This window comes from Manacus candei, unplaced genomic scaffold (genome assembly GCF_025592945.1).
Source record: "Manacus candei isolate 608988 ecotype Guabito, Panama unplaced genomic scaffold, ASM2559294v1 h1tg000053l, whole genome shotgun sequence".
NCBI classification, from domain to species: Eukaryota; Metazoa; Chordata; class Aves; order Passeriformes; family Pipridae; genus Manacus; species Manacus candei.
This window is the reverse complement of record NW_026138101.1, coordinates 4,613,398-4,632,141: the sequence shown is the minus strand read 5'-3', so window position 1 is coordinate 4,632,141 and position 18,744 is coordinate 4,613,398. Positions and strand designations below refer to the sequence as shown.

Here is an 18,744-nt window from a genome sequence, read left to right as displayed (position 1 = left end):
GCAACTCTCGTGCTGGTTACAATTTTCTAAGTAATGTCATTTGCAGCGACTCCTGTACCAACAGTACCAGGTATTATCCTAAACCTGCAGTGTGCAGCTTCCTGACTGCCTACAGCTGGCTCCCTAAGCTGCTGTCACAGACAACTAAAAAAAATACACCACAGACACTCCACCCAAGTGCCAGTCCAGTTTTTCAGAATGCAATGGAAATGACATTCCTCTTAACTAAACCATCAGCATTTAAACTCACAGCCAAAACAAACAGAGGCAACATCTACTCCCGAGTTACTCCGAGCTCAGGTGTAAACACTGATGTTCACACTTCACATCCTCTCTCCACTACACACAGGGAATCACCCCCCGATTTAAGGGCATGGACAGGTACCTTGTGTTCAGCGTGGAGCAGAGGGAACAACTGCAGCCAGAGAGGAGCCAGTCCCTGCAGCATCCTTCTGGGAAGAGCGGCTTTTCCATCTGGAGCTGGCTGCCAGGTCACACCGTTGATGCACACAAAGAAAGCAGCCAGGGAGCACACGTGTTAATCCATTATTATTTATTAGCTGTACAGCAGTATATTCTCCTTCCCAGCTTTCAAACCCCATTACATATTTTATAACAGTATTTTTTTTTTCCCCATGTTGGCTTCCTAAAATAATGAAAAATATCACACAGTACAGCTAAGTACAAAAATGCATCAACCTAGAGTCTGATAGCTAAACTGATAGCTCTCTTAAAAGCGATACATAGAAGAAAAATTTGTTTGAAATCAGCAAGACTGAGGCTCTATAAAAAGCTTACATATTTTAACATGTGACATTTTCATATACAGGCATCATTTGTATTTCACATTATTCCTTTTTTTGTCTTTATCAGAGATTCAAAAATTGTAGAATTACTGACCTATTAATAAAATTTCCTGGCCCAGGTTTTGAGGGCTGCAGTGACCCACTTATAAATCACCACTTCTGTCTTAACATAGGATTCATAAACACAAAATACAACTACAAGATAGAGCAAAGAAAATGTAGTCGTGAAATCATAACTCAAAAAGAAGGTTAATTATAAATGTTTCAAATTGGTTGGATGGTCACATCCAGAGGGCAGTGGTCAACGGCTCAGAGTCCTGATGGACATCAGTGACAAGTGGTGTCCCTCAGGGGTCCATACTGGGACCAGTGTTATTTAGTATCTCCATTAATTACATAGATGAAGGGATCGAGTGCACCCTCAGCAAGTCTGCAGGTGACACCAAGCTGAGTGGTGCTGTTGACACTCCTGAAGGATAGGATGCCATCCAGAGGGACCTGGACAAGCCTGAGAAGTGGGCACACGGGAATCTCATGAGGCTTAACAAGACCAAGTGCCAGGTGCTGCATCTGGGTCAGGTCAACCCTCCTAATCAATGCTGGGGGGTGACAGATCGAGAGCAGCCCTGCTGGGAAGGACCAGGGGGTGCTGCTGGGTGAGAGGCTGGACACAGCCCAGCCATGTGCACTCACAGCCCAAAAAGCCAACCGTGTCCTGGGCTGGACAAAGGCAGCGTGGGCAGCAGGCAAAGGGAGAGGATTCTGCCCCTCTGCTCTGCTGAGACCCCGCCTGCAGCGCTGTGTGCAGCTCTGGGACCCCAGCACAGGAGGGACACGGACCTGTTGGAGCGAGTCCAGGGGAGGCCACAAACATGATTAGAGGGCTGGAGCACCTTTCCTATGAGGGCAGGCTGAGAGAGTTGGGGTTGTTCAGCCTGGAGAAGGGGAGGCTCTGGGCTGACCTAATTGTGGCCTTCCAGAACCTGCAGGGAGCCCACAAGAGAGCTGGAGAGCATGGGTGACAGGACAAGGGGCAATGGCTTCAAACTGCCAGAGGGAAGGGTTAGACTTGATATTAGGAAAGAATTCCTCCCTGTGAGGGTGGTGAGGCACTGCCACAGGCTGCCCAGAGAAGCTGTGGATGCCCCATCCCTGGAAGCATTCAAGGCCAGGTTGGACAGGGCTTGGAGGAACCGGGGATAGTGGAAGGTGTCCCTGCCCAGGGCATGGGGGGGTAGAACTAGATGGACTTTAACATCCCTTCCAACCCAAGCCAGTCTATAATTCTAGGAAATACCAGGTTTTTGTGCTTCAAAACCAGATTTCATGTGTGGGTCTCTCTTGTTCTGCAAGCAATAATCTGGATACATCTCTTCTCTACGTTATCAACAGTTTTTCCAACATTTACACTCTATCAATTCTCTTGTTGCTTAGTTTGAAAGGAATTAAAATACTGGGGTCTCTTTAAACTGCATTTTTGCATACCTCTTAATTAATGGAAAAAGATTAAAATGTAAAAAAAAAAAAAAAAAAAGTTATTTACAAGCTTGACCATTACAGAAATGCTTTGCAGAAAGCAAAGCATATTAAGGACAGAAACCAGTTGGAGCATGCCAAAACTACCGTGTGCAGCTGACTTGGAGAACCAGAGCTAGTCAGTGGGAAAAAGCAAAAAAACAAAAAACAAAAAAAAAAAAAAACCCAAAAAACATTTCAAAAGTCTAGAACCCTCCCAAGTCTGCATTTACAGTTAAAAACACTACTGAGAGAAGAGGCTCAAGGACTCTGGGAACTGGAAGGGCAAGTCCAGAGTGGTTTTCCACATACTCTAGTCAAGGCTTCCGCTTTTGTATATTAAAACTTGGTGCATGTATACACGGCCCTTGGACCAGCTTTACAATGCAAGTTCAGAGCAAAACTAAAATCAAGCATCTCACAGGAAACCCTCAAGGACTCCAAAATATTTCCTAATGTTCCATGATCCTGTAATGCTAACATAAAACAGCAAGTTCTAGTTAAATCACATTCTAACATCGTTTTTTTTTTTTTTCCCAGTATGTTTGGTAAAATGGTCTAAAATGATGCATTTCCCAAAGCCAAGAAAAAAGATAAAAGGAAAAATAGATTTGAGCCGCTTAAACACAGCCCAGGCCAGTTCAGTCAGCCAGCGTGGTCTTCCTCCATCACCGGTCCATCATGCTGAGAATCATCTCAGGGGTGAGGTCTCCATTGGGAGCTTCCACTACAGGAGGCTGAGCTTCCTCCTCTTCCTCTGCTGTTTCTGCATCAGGTTCTTTCTTCACTTCAACTATAATATTTTCAATTTCACCAGTGTGCTGGTCTTCAACCTGAATGATTGCTGCAGCTATAAGGGCAGAAAAGGGGGGGGGGGAAGGGGGTAAACCAGATTATTTTACTAGTTCCAGAGCTGGCCTCAAACAGCTTTTTGGTAGACTTAGTCACTTCCATGGAAAGGGAACACACATTCCCACATTAGTGGGGAGCAATTCAACCCACCTCACTCACCCAAGCATCTATTTCCCTGCCTCTGTATGAAGATGTGCTCCCAGTACCACAGTTCCAGTGTGCATTTTAATATTAAGACATTATTAAAACAATGAATTTTGCAGAGTAATCAACACAAACCCCTCCATATCAATGTATGGGCCTAAGGCAAATCTTTCAATTCTAGTGATACTAATGACAAATTCAGCATGAAATACTTCCACAGACTAATTCTAGAAAGGACACCCTCACAGCACTGAGCAGACAGCCAAGCCACTGAGGAAGCCACCACCTCCTTAAAGGAATAAATTTACCCTTCCTGCTTTGTTCCTTTAATTTATTTACTTAGACTTTGCACAGTTACGATGTCTATTATCGCAGAGAAAACTCTATAGTTGAAACAACACCTGCACTGGCCCTGTGCTCAGAACTAAAAGCCTGAAGCAACTTCATTTGTGGCAATACCTGCAAAAGCCTACACAGGTAGGAACACCAAAGTGACTGTACTGACAGCTGCTTAACCAGGAACTGTACATCAGCAGAGACACCACAATTGGTTCCAGAAGCAGTGAACAGTTTGTAGGCCTATGAAATGAAATAATACTGAAGAAAAAATAATGTTCTTTCTTTTTGGCATGGTCTCAAGTGGCCAGGTTCCCTCATGACCGGGAAACCCTTGCAACAAATTTCAAGGTTTTTGGCAATACAGAGACAAGCACAGTTATCAACTTTTTAAATGAGCTCAACTGAAGGGATAAGATCTCCTACAAGAACTGCCAAATCCAAAGGAAAAGGTGCTCAAGCCAGCAGTGTAAGGTAGGCTGCAATTAGTGACTTACGCTGGGATTGTTTTGGTTGGGTGGCAGCTTTGCCTGGTGGTCTTCCTCTTCGTTTCTTACTGGGAGGTGGTGCAGGAGCCTCTTGCTCAACTTCTGGTTCAGCCTCAATTTCTACTGCAGTCTCCTCCTCATCTTCATTATCATCCAAATCTGGTTCAGCATTTTCCTCTGTAAGAAATGATCTCAGGTAAGTCTTCGGTTTAAACAAGAATGAAAACACATCCATCTACAGCAAAGCACCATCAAATCCTCATCCAAAAGGAGACAACTCTGGTAAGAAAGAAGGGAAACAAGGCCTTTGTTGAGAGGCTGGTGGCACAGACTGTTAACCTGTTACTCCCACCTTAGAGGGAACAAGCTGTCCTTCAGAAAGCAAAAGGAAACATAATTATGTTAGATCATGTGATAAAAGCTACTCTGCACATCCACAAAGGAGCTCAGACAGACAACAGTAGGAGGGGAACCAAATACACTGCTGGGCTACTCCCAGGCCCATCAGAGGAGCCACCAGTCCCTCCAAGTCCCACCTGCACCACCCACAGGGACACAGGGTTGCAAAATGGAAGGTGGGAACCCAAATCCACGACTTCTGATGAACAAACATCTTGTCCAGGCCACTGCCAGGAGAGCCACCAGCCCCAGTGTCCAGGTGTGAAACCCACCCCGAGGAGTCTCTACCAGGAGAGAGGACTAGGAGTTTTTCCTTCACAAACAGCATATCTCCACCAGCATCTCCCTTGGATGCTGCCAGCCTTCCCCCACAGAAGTTGCCAAGCTAATCAGTGGTGCAGTTGTCTGGATATATCACAAGCAAGATCAAGTACCATTTTACAGCACTGTGCCACAGAACCACACAGTTTCTTTCAGGACTCTTAAAAAATTACCAATTTGCCACACAGGCAGGACAGGAATGGCACAGCTGACACAAGGGGTGTCAAACTGCTTTTTAAACCATAGTGCTCTGGAGCAGGCCTGGGACAGCAGGATCCATATTATCCCTCACAGGCAGTATATCCCCCTGTACTTGGCCACATACTATCATTTTTTGTTTGCCAACCAGACAAGACTCTTTTAAGTGCCAGAACAAACCTGCAGAACTGGCAAACCAACAGCTAACACATGCAGTGAATCATAGGCCTGTAATTCTCAGAAGGCACTGAGCTGTTCTTACCACTATCAGAGGAATCTTCTTTCTTAGATCGCATCTTTCTCTTTCGGCCACGTTTGCCCTTCTTTGTCTCTCCTCCATTCTCTCCTTCCCCACCATCTAGGCCAGAGCAGTTATCAGCATGTCTGGCCATTGTGTTCTACTCAGTGGAAGATTAAAAACACAACAAAATTTAAAACACACGTAGAATTCAAGATCAGACGTTCTGGGTCTGTATTTTAAAATGCATTTCTGGTAACTTACATCTTTTTTTTTCTTAAGCAAGATTGTTTAGGGGAAATGGGTACATTAACTTTATTAATGAAGTTGCATTTCCACACTGCTGGTGATGTCAATGCTAATGTGTTGGTATTAATCCTGATTTACACCAGGTCTCTCCCCTCTCTTTTCCTCTCAGACAGAAGGGCTCTATTTAAAAGACCAGGATTGCACCTTGTACCTCACCCAGCCTTTCTGCTGGGTAAACACCCCCCTCCCCTTGGCTAAAAACCTCATTCCACCCCAACATCCCCCCAGTTCAAAGCAGTGCAATTCCCTCACCCTGCGAGTGAACGTTTTGCCGCACTTGGAACAGACAAAGGCAGCAGGGACGAAGGTGGGATCGTGGTATCGTTTGAAGTGCATGTCGAGGAGCTGCTTCTGGCGGAAGGTTTTGTCACAATGGCTACAGGCATAAGGCTTTTCTCCAGTGTGGGTCCGTTTGTGCATGACCATGTGTCGCTCCTGGCACCGACAGGCAAGACAGGGAAAAATAACTTGAGAACTCAGGCAAATGGAATCAGAAGAGCGAATTTTCAGCTATGAGGAAGCCAAAACTTTACGCTTAATATCAAGAAAAGGATGATTCTGCAGGGACGTGAGAACATCTGGACTGATGGCATATTCAGTCCTAGCTACTTCCATCCTATATGGACTCTTATCCTTTGGTCAACAGGTACATCAAGGTTGTGAAACAGAAGGTTTTCTACAGGGCAGCATCATACCAAGAAAAGGCCACTCGTACTTTCCTTCACACCCTTCAAAAGACTTAAGACAACTAACTTGATCTTGACAGCTGGTCAGAAACTTAACAGCTAAGATTTCCACCTCGTATTTTTAGCTCCTGTCCTAACTGGCTCACGGGGGGTGCCAGTCCCACCAGCTCACCTGTCTGCACGCATAATCACACTGGTCACACTTGAAGCGCTTCTCGTTCTTGTGGGACTTCTGGTGCTGGATGAGGGCATACCGCTCGTGGAACACGGCGTCGCAGTAGCGACACTTCTTGCCCTGCTCGATGTAGGAATGCTGCTTCCGCAAGTGGACACCTAGGAGCGAAAATATCGGAGAGGCTCTCACCACCACGGCTCTCCCCAAGCAGGAAAAGCCAAGCCTGACAGCCCTTTGGTGATCTTCACTCCTGAGCTCAGCCAAAAAAAATCAGTGAAATGGTTAATTTAGGATTCAACTGAAAACCTAAAAGACTCGTAAGTTAAACCAACTAGAACAATTTCTAGATGGAAATGGCTTGCAGAAAAACCCCGCTGAGTTTTTCCACAGGACTCCAGATTTGGTTATTAGTTGCAATCTGTGCTGATTCAGGACACTCACGTTTGATAACATACGATTGGCAAAATGAAGTGTCTTGTGGACTGTTATGTTTAAGATTAACCCAAATTGCCTGGATAGAGACAGAAGCCAGGTAATTCACTGGGGGAAAACAGGATTTTCTGCAGGATTAGAAGTGAGTGTGACGGAGCTAGAAGGCAACAGGGATACCAGCAGATAATCCTGACAGAGGTTTTAGTCACTTCTTTAAAATCCTCCAACTAAGAGCATACCACAGCTGCACGAGGTAGCTTAGGGTAGATTAAAGCATTATTAGAAGAAAAATTCTTCATAGCTAACATCAGTTTTCCTCTCTTGTTAAATCAGCTTGTTTGCTCCTGACATCATCTGACTGCCATCCTCTCAAACTGCTTCTCACTGTAGCACTTTACACTTGTCTTCACTGGAAGGGAGCCTGCCTTCCCATTACTTGGGTGATAATTCTGTTTATAGACAGAAAGTTCTGCCAAATCGTGGCTCTTTCCTTCTCCTCAGCTGCTCTGGGCACAGTATTGTTTGTCACCTTCTTCTAGAACATAAGAGCTTGCCTGCTGGAATCACACTGGGTACTGCTCACTAGATCCAGACTGTCCTACTGCAAGGACTCAGGGCTTTTGTGAGCACACACTCCCCCCCTACCCTGCCTGTGGCACACAGCTCCACACCCCAGAAAATTAAAACATTTAGTCTAATTCAAACCTTTTAACTTGATGAAAATATCTCTTGTGTGACACTTAATGTGCAAGAGGTCAAGCCAAGTGATCCTCTGGCTTTTCAGACCCCAGTCCTTATGCTGTTGGAATCTCAGTCCAAGTTCAATAAATGCCTTGCATCTATGAGCCTGAAAACAGTATTCTATGCTCGGGGAAAAAAATTACTTCTTCAAATAATGGGAAGAAACTGAAAACTGTTCTAATTTGCAGCAGCTATGGTAAGCTAAAGGTGTGCATTACCAGCCCCACATGTGAAGCTGTGCTTCATGTTGTGCAGTCACCAGATGCACTGGGTTAAGAGCACTCTAATGCTGGGGAAGAGTTGTGTACCCCCTTCAGCAAACAGCCTGATTGGGGGGATACGTACCCAAGTCACTCTTTCTCGCTATGACAGTATCACAGTGAGGACAGTGGAATTTGGCCACATTCTCCGTGTGCTTCTGCAAAATGTGCATCTTCATGGTACCGCTCTGAGTGAAGCGAGCGTGGCAGATGTAGCATTCATATGGCTTCTCTCCTTCAGGAGCAAGAGGAAAAAATAGCACAAGTACTTTTGTTAAAAAGAAATCTTACCAAGAAGCCCCAAACGACCTCCCAGAAACTTGCACCAGGCATCTAGACAACAGTGACTCTACAAAGAGCTCAATTTCTCTTTCTCTACAAGTTTTAGCTCCAATAAGCATCTTTCTACAAGGAAACTCGAGTTCAATCTTTTAGCAAGTTACATTATTCTTACTCTGAGAAATTCAGGCAAGACCTACACACAGGCTCCCATAAGACAGCAAGTGGCATCAGACTTTTTTGGAGTGGGGGTTCTGAATGTTCATGTATATATAAAAGAGCATTTTCCCCTTGTTTTAGTTTTAGCAGTATGATTAATTTGGCACTGCTGTAACATTCTGTGGTAAAATCAATTCCATTTCTATTGAAGAAAAAATTTAGCATCTGTATGAACTAACATGCATGAGAAGCTTTTAAAATTACACTAAAGTATAAAACTGTAAATGGCTCTAATCTTTAACTGGAAGTGGAACACTGAAAACAGAGGAAGTTTCTTCTGTTCATACTACAAGTGCCTGTATTTTATCACCTCACAGTCAAACTGGAAATCAGAATCCTCCAAGCTCATTTCTCAGTGCAGTAATTCTATTAGGTCATGGATTTACTAGTGCTTATCAATCACGGTGCATTCTCTTCAGCTAGAGACTTCATAAAGGTTTAAGACAAAACTACAAAACCCTATTTCTTTTGCTGTTAGAGTGTCAGCACACACTGTACACAGCCTCAGCACTCTGACACTAAGGAAACATGGCATCAGTACCGGAGTGGGTCCTCATGTGCCTCTTCAGTTTGTAGGTGTCCCTGCTGGCATAGCTGCACAAGCTGCACTGGAACGGGCGCTCTCCAGTGTGAGAACGAATGTGGCGTTTCAATTTGCTAACCTGGAAGTCAAGAGCAAGACAAAGTCAGCACAGATGAGCAGCTCAGACTGCCAAAGGTACGAGGAATCAGTGAAGAGTTTAAGGTCGTCTATTTTTATTTTGTTACAAATCCAAACAAGCATGTTTCAATGCCATTCTCACTCTGTGCACAGCCACTAACTCCTGTTCACCTCCCAACCTCACTCCCAGCCTTGCCTGATGCTTGTTCCCACACTCACTGCAGCCTGATTTAGGCTCCTGTGCTCAACTTACTGTTATCGACCATCTCAGCAGCTGAAGACACCCTAAAATTTCAAAGTATCCTGGAGATCCTCTCCTGCTTTTATTGAGAAGGTACAAACCCAGCTCAAAGGTCAGCAAGAACACCAATGGTACTCCATGTTCTACTCCAGCCTGACCACGCTGCCTAATCACCCACCTTTGCCTACAAAAAGCAGCATGACCTCATGTAAGGACCAACTTGGTTGTTCTTTCCTAATTCATACTATGAAAACCCCTGCAACACAATTTATTCAGCACTCAAACCCACAGGGCCTGGAATTACAGCACTGCAGGCACCGTGTGGGTAGGGGAAAAAAAAAAAAAAAAAAAAAAAATAAAATCGAAGCCCCTGCTCAAGCTCTCCCAACTGTAACCTTCTTCCACTGCAGAAATTCCAGCTGCTCATCATCTAGCTCCAATTTCCTATCACAATATAAAAGCTGTTCTGTAAAATAGGTAATACTGCATGGAAGGGAAGCATTCAAGGAAGCTTAATGTGCCTGAGCAAATTAGACAATCATTCAATATTAGCAAAGCTGCTCTTCACCAATATTGAGGTAAAGGCTCATTAATTTTACCTACAGACACCTTCATGGCATAAACAGATAATTTGGAGAATGCATGTTTCTAAACTGGGAGGGCAACTCTGATCGGAAATGACACCCCACTGCAGGAGGAAACGTCTGTCTCCTTCAACATGGGGCATGCTACAATTCCTGCAATCATATTAAAGGCCAAATAATTTAAGAAACAATGACAACTATTGTCTATAAAGAGGAAATGGGTATCACCTAGGATTTCTGTGCATAAGTGATCTCAAACTGCTTTCTGATTCACCGAGGAAACCCCACCATTTGCTTCGAAGAGCAGCCCTGATTTATAACATCTTTTGCTCAGAGCCTTTTAACCAAATGGCCAAAGAGGAAGGAAATGCCTGAGAACAGAGTTTATAACAGATGGTGAACAATCTTTGAAGTGCACAAGGAAGCACTCAGCACTGTAACAAGTAACTAACATACCTCCACACTGGCATAATCACACATGGAACACTTGAAGGGTTTCTCGTGGGTATGTTTGTAGCGGCGATGCCGAACCAACTCTCCACTGGTCACAAAGGCCATGTCGCAGTCTGGGCACTTGTGAGGGCGAGTACCTAAGGGTGTGCAGCAAAACAGGGAGGCAATGACATGCAGATTCAGTGACAAAAGAAAATATGGGACGGTTTTGGTTGGGTTTGTTTTTGTTTTTCAAGTGAATTAGCAACACTGCTTTTGTGTTCTGAAAGATTAGATTAGAGTAGCAAATAATTTACACACAGTCAGAGGGTTTGTATAAATAACAAATGGATTGAAGATCTCGGAGAACTAACATGCTTTCAGTGAGGAAACAGACTCTTTTTTGTATCACTTGGTTATTTACAAATTTGAAACCACAAAATCAGACATAATGTAAGCACACAGAGAAAATGAGGGATATGTGGGGGTTTTTTTGGCAGAAAGGCACAAGCTTAAGTATATTCACAGTTCAATTACCTGTAGTTTCATACCAGAAACTCTGGTAAAGAACAAGACAAATGTGTTACGATTTCTAGCTATAAATTTCATTCATCCAGTTTATAATTTATTCCTTGGGGTTAGGTGTTTCTGGTTATTTTTAATTCCCTCATGTTTAACTCCAGCCTCATTTTCATTGTACTTTTCTCCACGCAGCAGAGACAATACATATCTGAGAACACAAGTACTACTGCTCAAGGCAAAGAGAACATTTCTGTAACTTCAGGTAATTTGAGATCAAGCCCAGGACCAGTTTTATACCTGTGAAGAGGGCAAGCTCTGCAGCTGACCTGGCCAGGCAGAAAACAACTGCATGGTCTCCTCCTTTTTAGCTTGTTCCATAAGAGGAATTAGAAAAAACAGCAGAGACCTTCTTAAACCTATTTGTTCTAATGACAGAGCAGGTCCTACAAAAACAATGTGTGCAAAACCAAGAGTACCTGTGTGAGTGTTGAGGTGGTTCCTCAGCAACGTGACTGTCCGGAAAGCCCTGCCACAGAGATGGCACTTGTGTGGTCTTTCATCGGTGTGGCTTTTCATGTGGCGGTCCAGGTTGGAACGACGCGGACAAGTGTAACTGCACAGTTCACACTGGAATGTCTTCTTTACACCTAGTCAGGAAAAGAAACCACCTTTAGCCTTTGACAGCCCTGTGGTCTACCGTGTAACATCAGAGATCAGCAGGGAAAAGAAAAGATTCTTGGAGGTTTAACTACTGCAAGGAGCCACCACGCAGCACTAAATCCAACTGCACTGCCTGGGGCTGATTTGGCTTAGATTTTCATTAGTATGCCAGCACTCAGTGTTCCTTCTCCACTCTAAAAAGGGTTCCTCAACTCATAGTTTTAACAAAAAAAACCAACCAAACAAAAAAAACCCCCAAAACCAACAACAAAAAAAATCAAACATATCTATTATTGTATTTTGCACCATCTACCTTACCCAGCAATTGGTTAGAAAAAGCCCCACAGAACTAATTATAGCATTGGTTCCTGGTGTAAACCACATGCACACAGACTGTTACATGTGTATTACAGCAAAGAGAACAATCTTTTCAATCATAGCTATATGGGAATATTAATGCCACAGCATTATACTTGAGGAAAATGAGCTCCCTCAGCCTAAATGGAAGAGAAGGGAGGTTTGCCCAAGAAACACTGGAGTCGAGCTCTATTATATAAAGAGCAAGAACCACTGGGCATGTCTGCTTTCCTCCCAACTTGCCTCTATTCAGTCATATCACATTGCAAGGTCCCACCAGAACAAATGCATTTTCAAAATCCACTTGCAGACGGGGGGCTTACCTTTCTTTTTAATTTTTGTTGGTTTAGGTGGCTTCATATTGCCCACCACCTTTTCTGCATTAACCTCGGACAACAAACCCTCCTGCTGCTCCTCTTCAAAGTCATACACAGACACATCCACGTCTTTGCCTTCCTCAGTGTAGCGAAGCTTACTCTTTTTGTTTTTCTTTGTTTTTTTGGCTGGTGGCTGATAGTCTGGATCTTTTTGCCAATTGGGATCTTCCTGTGGCTGAAGATCACCTTGTTCCAGTGTCTCCACCTCACCATTTGCACCCACTTTCACTACTTGGAAGCCTTCTGGTAAAGGGAGGGTGTGACAGATCATGGGCTCCCCCTCTTGCAGGCCTGCTTTGGAAACCTCATTTTCATAAGCTCCCTGCAGTTCTTCCACAGACGTGGTGGCCACAGGTACAGTCACTGGTACAGGTACTTGGACCAGCTGAAGCTCACCAAGGTTTATAGGCTGCTCTTCCATATTAACAACCTGAAGTGTTATGATCTGTGTGTCATCCACCGTAGCCTCAGTTTCTTGAGGCACTGCACCTTCCATTACTTCAGTCTTCATTTGAAGAAGAGTTGGATCCAGCTGATCCATCATCACCATCTGCACCCCACTGCTGACGTCCTGCACTACTTCACCTCCATCTGCTTGGTTTGGCGGTAGATGACAAGCATCATCCTCTTGCCCGCCTTCGCGGCGTCTTTGATAGGTTTTCCTCTCTTTTCCCTTAATGAAAGTTTCTGATTCCTCCACAATAGCTTCGACTGCCTCACCTTCCATTTCACCTTCCTGCTGTAAAAACAAGAGAATGAATGCCACACACCATCTGATGTACTTAACAACTGCACAAACCCCACAGAAGAATAAGTCGCCCAACTGGAAACACCCAATTTAACAGCAGCCACGAATCAGAAAACAGGAGCTGAGAGCTGTAGGTCTCCATGAGCCCATCACCACTGCAAACCAAGGCAATCACAGAATGCTGCCTGCAGGGAGACAACTGTACCAGCTTCTTGGAAAGGAAGGAAAGAAAGGAAGAGAGATAAAGCGATAAGCACGTTCCCATTTCTCAAAGACCACAAATCCCACCAGCAAGATGAACAGCATTATTATTCCTCATCAAGCTTGTTTAATCACTTCACACAGCTCAGCAGGACCAGAGGCAGTCTTTGGTTATAAATTTTAAAGGTACAAAAATACTGTACTGTTCAAAAGTAAAAAGCCAACCTTAAAGAAAGTATTTCCTGCTCCCACCTCTGGCACTGCCAGGCCCTGAGCAGAGCAGAGGACAATGCACTGTGCCCTCCCTCTTCAGCTGAATGAGCCACAGCAGGAGACAGGCTCAGGTAAAACCTTATTTCAACATAAATGATGTTGAGTCAGAACTGGTGGATTCTGATGATGCCTGGGTTAAATCCACCTATACAGTCATAAACAAACAACAATACTGAAGCTCAGCATTTTGGTGGGCCTTAACTTTAACTCTGAAAATAGCTGCACACAAGCATAACACTGAGATTTTCTTCCTCCTCAGACCATCCAGTGTTCTTCTCTGCAGTCAGGGAAAAACATGAAATTCCTGTATTTTCATTCTGCAGGAAGGTTCCTTCAAGAGTAGTAAGAGCCAGAAGAAATTATCATTTTGCAGCTGTCTTCTCCCCCAAATGAAAAGAGTAAGATCACAGTAAAGATGTATTTCCTAAGTCTACCTCTGTTTCAGGTGGTTTATTTTGTAGAAATGAAAGCAGGTTCCCCAGCCATGCCAAACATATTCCCTGCATCAGGATATTATTTCTTATATCCCTTGCATAAGTGTTAAAAAGGTACCAAGATCAAATGTACTGCTGAAGCAAGTAATAAAAGAGCCAGTTTCCTTACTAAGCCTGTGATTAAGTCCTGATTCCAGTTCCAGATTTGATAAGAGACTTCTGTATTTTCCCATTAGACTGACTGGCCTCTCGGACCAGCTAACTGAATTTAATTACCACAAATATTTAATCTCCCTTGTTACCTTAACACTTTAAAAAATCACCAAACTATTTTCAAATACCTACATTTAATCTTGCATACTGAATTTTGAAATACAAAAGCTTATAGACATAAATAGGAAACACAGCTGTCAGTCTGCTTTAAGAATTACAAGACATGTAATTGCTATTATTTTTAGAGAGTTCTTGCTTTTAGTCTACTGTCTTTCCTAGCATCCTCCACCTCTGCTGTGAGAACAATAAAGCTCATATTGTTCCTCAGCCTGCTCGGACTGGGGACATCTATTAATGTGCTGTCTTGATATTCGTTATGTCGTGGGCAGCCACAGTCTCCAGAGGGCACCAGATACCCAGGAATACCGACATATGGCTTCGTGAGCACTCCCTGCAGGGATCCGGCCTCGCCTTTCCTTTACCACCCATCAGCTTCTCAAGTTGGAGCAAATCCATATGGAGAAACAGCTGAAGTACACGAGATGATGTAAGTACTTAACACTAGACAGCAGGCAATCAGAACAGAGCTGGTCTTTGGCCTACAGCAACTGTGAAACTGTTTTACAATTACTTTAAGCATTTGCAGAGAGAGAGAGAGAGAGAGAGACAGAAGAGAAGCCTTTTGAGGTGACCAAAAATCTCTGAACAAGAAAAGGAAGGACACAGCTACACAAAATAAATGGTCACGGTGGGCAACAACGAAATATTTAAGATGAAGGGACAAAACGGCAAATGCCCATCTGCAAAGCTAATGCAATTTTGGTGCCTTGCAGAGGAACAGAGGAGAGATCTGCAACCTTGACACAAGCACAGGCAGCTCTGAGAAGAGGTGAGGTTCTCATAAGGACCTTCACATTCACTGCCAATATCAGAGTTGGTAACAAGGCTGCTAAGTCACCCAAAAGCAAGCCAGAATTGGCCAGTGTCCTCTATGATCCTACAGAAGCATGATTTCCTGTGGAGTTGTAGGAAGGCATCATTTCAGACTTGTAAAGCAGAAAATCCTAAGTCCACCGAGAAACAGGTCACTCACTCACACACCTGAACACTTTGACACATGGCTCATGCTGTCAGGAAAAGTCTGCCAGCCTAGGAATGCAGAGGTACAGGGAGGACAAGGAAAAGTGGGCAGGCACAACTCGTGTTAAAGATGCTCACAGTGAGGTGTGTACGGGTGCGAAATGAACGAATGGATTCTCACAACCGTCCAGAAAAGAAACACAGACCCCGCTATCCCTCCCTCTCCCATCTCTCACCCCCGTCCCCTGTCACTCATCGGGGCGGGGGTTGCACAGTGGGGCACGGCTGCCCCGCCGTGGTGAGACACGGCACTGCACCGGGACCGGGCCTGCCACCTCCGCTGTCACCTCCCTGTCCCTCCGTCACTGCATCCCGACCCTGCCACCTCCCAGTGCCGTCACTGCATCCCGACCCTGCCACCTCCCAGTGCCGTCACTGCATCCCGACCCTGCCACCTCCCAGTGCCGTCACTGCATCCCGACCCTGCCACCTCCCTGTGCCTGCCCTCCACTGCATCCTGACCCTGTCAGCTCTGCTGTCACCTCCCTGCCCCTGCCCTCCACTGCATCCTGACCCTGCCACCTCCCTGCCCCTGCCCTCCACTGCATCCCGACCCTGCCACCTCCCTGTGCCTGCCCTCCACTGCATCCTGACCTCCTCACCTCCACTGCTCCAGTCTATCACTGCATCCTGACCCAGATCCCCTGGACTCCAACACTCAGCAAACATATGAGCACGTTCCTCTCAGTGAAAAGTAAAGGCATCTGAAAATGCCTAGTTTGAAATCAAACTCTTGCCACAGGGAAAACGTTACTATAACATTTAGAATATTGTAAAAACATAACAACATACAAAAATACACAAATATACAGGAGGAGTCTCATTTGATGTCTTGGCCAGCTCAAAAATCTTGCCACACTGCCAAGATTTCTTCTGAAGAAAGCATGGATTTACAAATTTCCAGTTTCTCCAACCAGGGGGCACCCAGGATGGACCCTAACTTAAGAGGGGAAAATGTACTGACTCCTTCCTATTAAATAAGCTTTCTGGAAAGACTCCATCTCAGCTTTGCACTGCCTGGCCATGTCACTTCTCAATTACTCTGTCTTGAACTATTTGCTACCTTTTTACTTACCTTTTTTTTTTAAACTTAATCTGCCTTTTTCACAAAGTAAGTTTTACAGGCAAGTTTTATATTTATTGGAGGATGTGTCATCTGTTAGAGCTAAGACCACTACAGCAGAAGACTAGGAATAAAAACTGCTGAGTTTTGTATACACTTAACCCAACTTTTTATTTCTGGCTTTTGTCACCAGCTCTCTTCCTACCAGTTACTCCTACCTTACATCAACTGCTCAGTTCCACAATGACTGAATCGAAAAAGGAAAACAAAGCACCAGGTTAACAGATGATGCAGTAAATCAAGACTGAAAAAAAAAAAGTGAAAAAGAAGAGCTTCCACAATAAGGAGAGCAACCAAAGAACATCTGAAATGAACACAATTCCCACGTAACAGCTCAAGCCAGTCTTTACAAACACACTCACTCAACGGGCTCTGCCGAGAGACAGCACACCACTGAACAGCTCAGGGCACTGTCACAATCCAATTAACCAGGTAAAAAGCTGTGACGTCCCAACAACAGACCTAAGCTGCTTCAGAGAACCCATGGGCAGCTCATCTGAAACAAGCAGAAAGCAGAAGGGCTGTGCATTTGACACAACTGACACTTCGTTCCAACGAAAGGGAATCAAAAGGTTGTTTGAGGTAAAATAATTTAGTGCCAACTGTCCTATAAGTGCAGCACAGGAGTCCCAGCCCAGCTACACTCACAGCAAAGAATTTCTTCTTAATATACAATCTAACCCTGCCCTGTGCCAGCAGGAAGTCGTTCTCCCTTGTCCTGCCACTCCATGCCCTTGTCCAAAGTCCCCCTCCAGCTCTCTTGGAGTTCCTTTAGGCACTGGAAGGGAATTGTAGAAGCATTAAAAACAACTTGCTGTAGGTGTCAATGCAGAGAGTACAAACCCAGAGACAGGGATGGTTAGTGCCACTGCCTGTTTATCTAGCTGTGTTCTTTATAATAAAGCTACTACTAAAGAGGCTCTGCCTCTTATCCAAAGTTAGAATTAACAAATCCTGAACTGCATCGAGTTTCGTGTACCAAATAACAGAAAAATAAATATTTTTGCCAAACAAGGCACAGTGTCAATAAAAACTGCTGGGACACTACAGCAATTGAAAAGTAGATTTAGTGCTGTAATATACTCTTCACTTGAGGGAAAAAAAACAACAAATGCCAACAGAAGCAATGAAGTCAAATGCTGTCAATAATTTTTTGGCATTCATAAAACATTGAAAAATATCTTTACATTATTGCAAACAAAAAACCCTATTACCTTTCAACGTATTCAGACCTTGAATTCTAGTCAATCCACACGCAGTACCACTTAAAAACTGACATGGCTTTGACACTTATGGATTAGGTACTTATTACAAATGTTATGGGAGTGGAAATAAGGCCTTAAAGTAAAACATGGGAGATTTATTTTGCTCCTGCATACCCTGTTAACCTTTGAAAGCTGAATAGAGGAATAAGCAAAAACTTCAACTCTGAGTCTGCAGTTGTGCAGCGTGTCTGCCATTTAAAGCAAGATTCAAAAAATAAAATATATTCAACAGGGTTTACAGACAATGGACATTTTTTTCCTTTTCTTTTTTCCCTGCTTGCAGTTCACACGTGTCTGTGTAAGTATTTAAGGGCATTAGCAGATGCAGCATAACCACAGGAGTGCTTGGCCATTCTCCTTCCCATCATGAAACAGCCCTATCTTTTCCCTGAAAAGGCTCCCAGCCAAGCACAGCCAAAGATAAGGCAGTTTAACAAGTAGGTCATTTCCTCCAGCAGAGCTTCCCTGATAACACATGAACATGGCACAAATGTAACTTATTCTAAAGCAGACATGATATACATAAAACACAAAGCATTAAGTATTGCCTTTCCTAGAGATGCTCTTTCTTACTATTCACCACAACTGCTCCTGATCTCCTCAGCATATCAGTGGTACCCCTAGACAGGCAACAAATCCAGAATACAGAGAAGGTGTATGTGCAACTGCTTCTCACAGCTCCCCTCTGGGTTTAAAAGGACACCAATTCTTGTTCTCCACACAGTGTGGCACTAGAACCAAAAAATCCTGACACAGTTTGGAAAGAGGCAGGAAGATGCTTGAAGAGCTCTGTGCAGGGCCAGGCACCCCAGGCAGAGTTTGGTAGCTTGGTCTCAGCACCCCACAAACAGCTATAAAACTTTTGAACTCGAGGTGTTTCTAGGAGTAGTTCAGCAGTTCTACACTCAAGACAAGAGGCACAGTTGGATCCAAACAGACCAGCTGTGCATATCACACACAAAACATCAAAGATTTACTACCAACGGGGGAAACCAAAAAGCTGGGATGAGTTTCTTCTACTAAGTAATTTGCTCACACTAAAAACTTAAAGCTTTCCTTTGCCTACTGCATTCGATTTCATATCCACTAGTTATGACTGCCACACCCAGCTCCAG

The 18,744-nt window shown here is 44.2% G+C and overlaps 1 protein-coding gene across 13 annotated transcripts in view; it reads right to left on the bottom strand.

Moving 5' to 3' along the window:
- Positions 1-538: 538 nt before the first annotated feature.
- The window catches only part of CTCF (CCCTC-binding factor), a 31,856-nt gene continuing 13,650 nt past the window's right edge, over positions 539-18,744 (bottom strand). For 8 of the 13 annotated variants that reach the window (XM_051801974.1, XM_051801970.1, XM_051801973.1 and 5 more), the window contains 10 exons: positions 12,179-12,971; positions 11,315-11,485; positions 10,341-10,474; positions 8,940-9,060; positions 7,986-8,135; positions 6,465-6,625; positions 5,859-6,041; positions 5,322-5,457; positions 4,151-4,318; positions 539-3,171 (listed from right to left, as the gene is read on the bottom strand). In XM_051801974.1, the coding sequence (XP_051657934.1) occupies positions 2,990-3,171; positions 4,151-4,318; positions 5,322-5,457; positions 5,859-6,041; positions 6,465-6,625; positions 7,986-8,135; positions 8,940-9,060; positions 10,341-10,474; positions 11,315-11,485; positions 12,179-12,959 (2,187 nt within the window). In that variant the 5' untranslated portion in view covers positions 12,960-12,971 and the 3' untranslated portion in view covers positions 539-2,989. The remainder of the gene's footprint in view (positions 3,172-4,150; positions 4,319-5,321; positions 5,458-5,858; positions 6,042-6,464; positions 6,626-7,985; positions 8,136-8,939; positions 9,061-10,340; positions 10,475-11,314; positions 11,486-12,178; positions 12,972-18,744) is intronic. The other 5 variants (XM_051801978.1, XM_051801977.1, XM_051801976.1 and 2 more) reach the window with 1 other exon arrangement.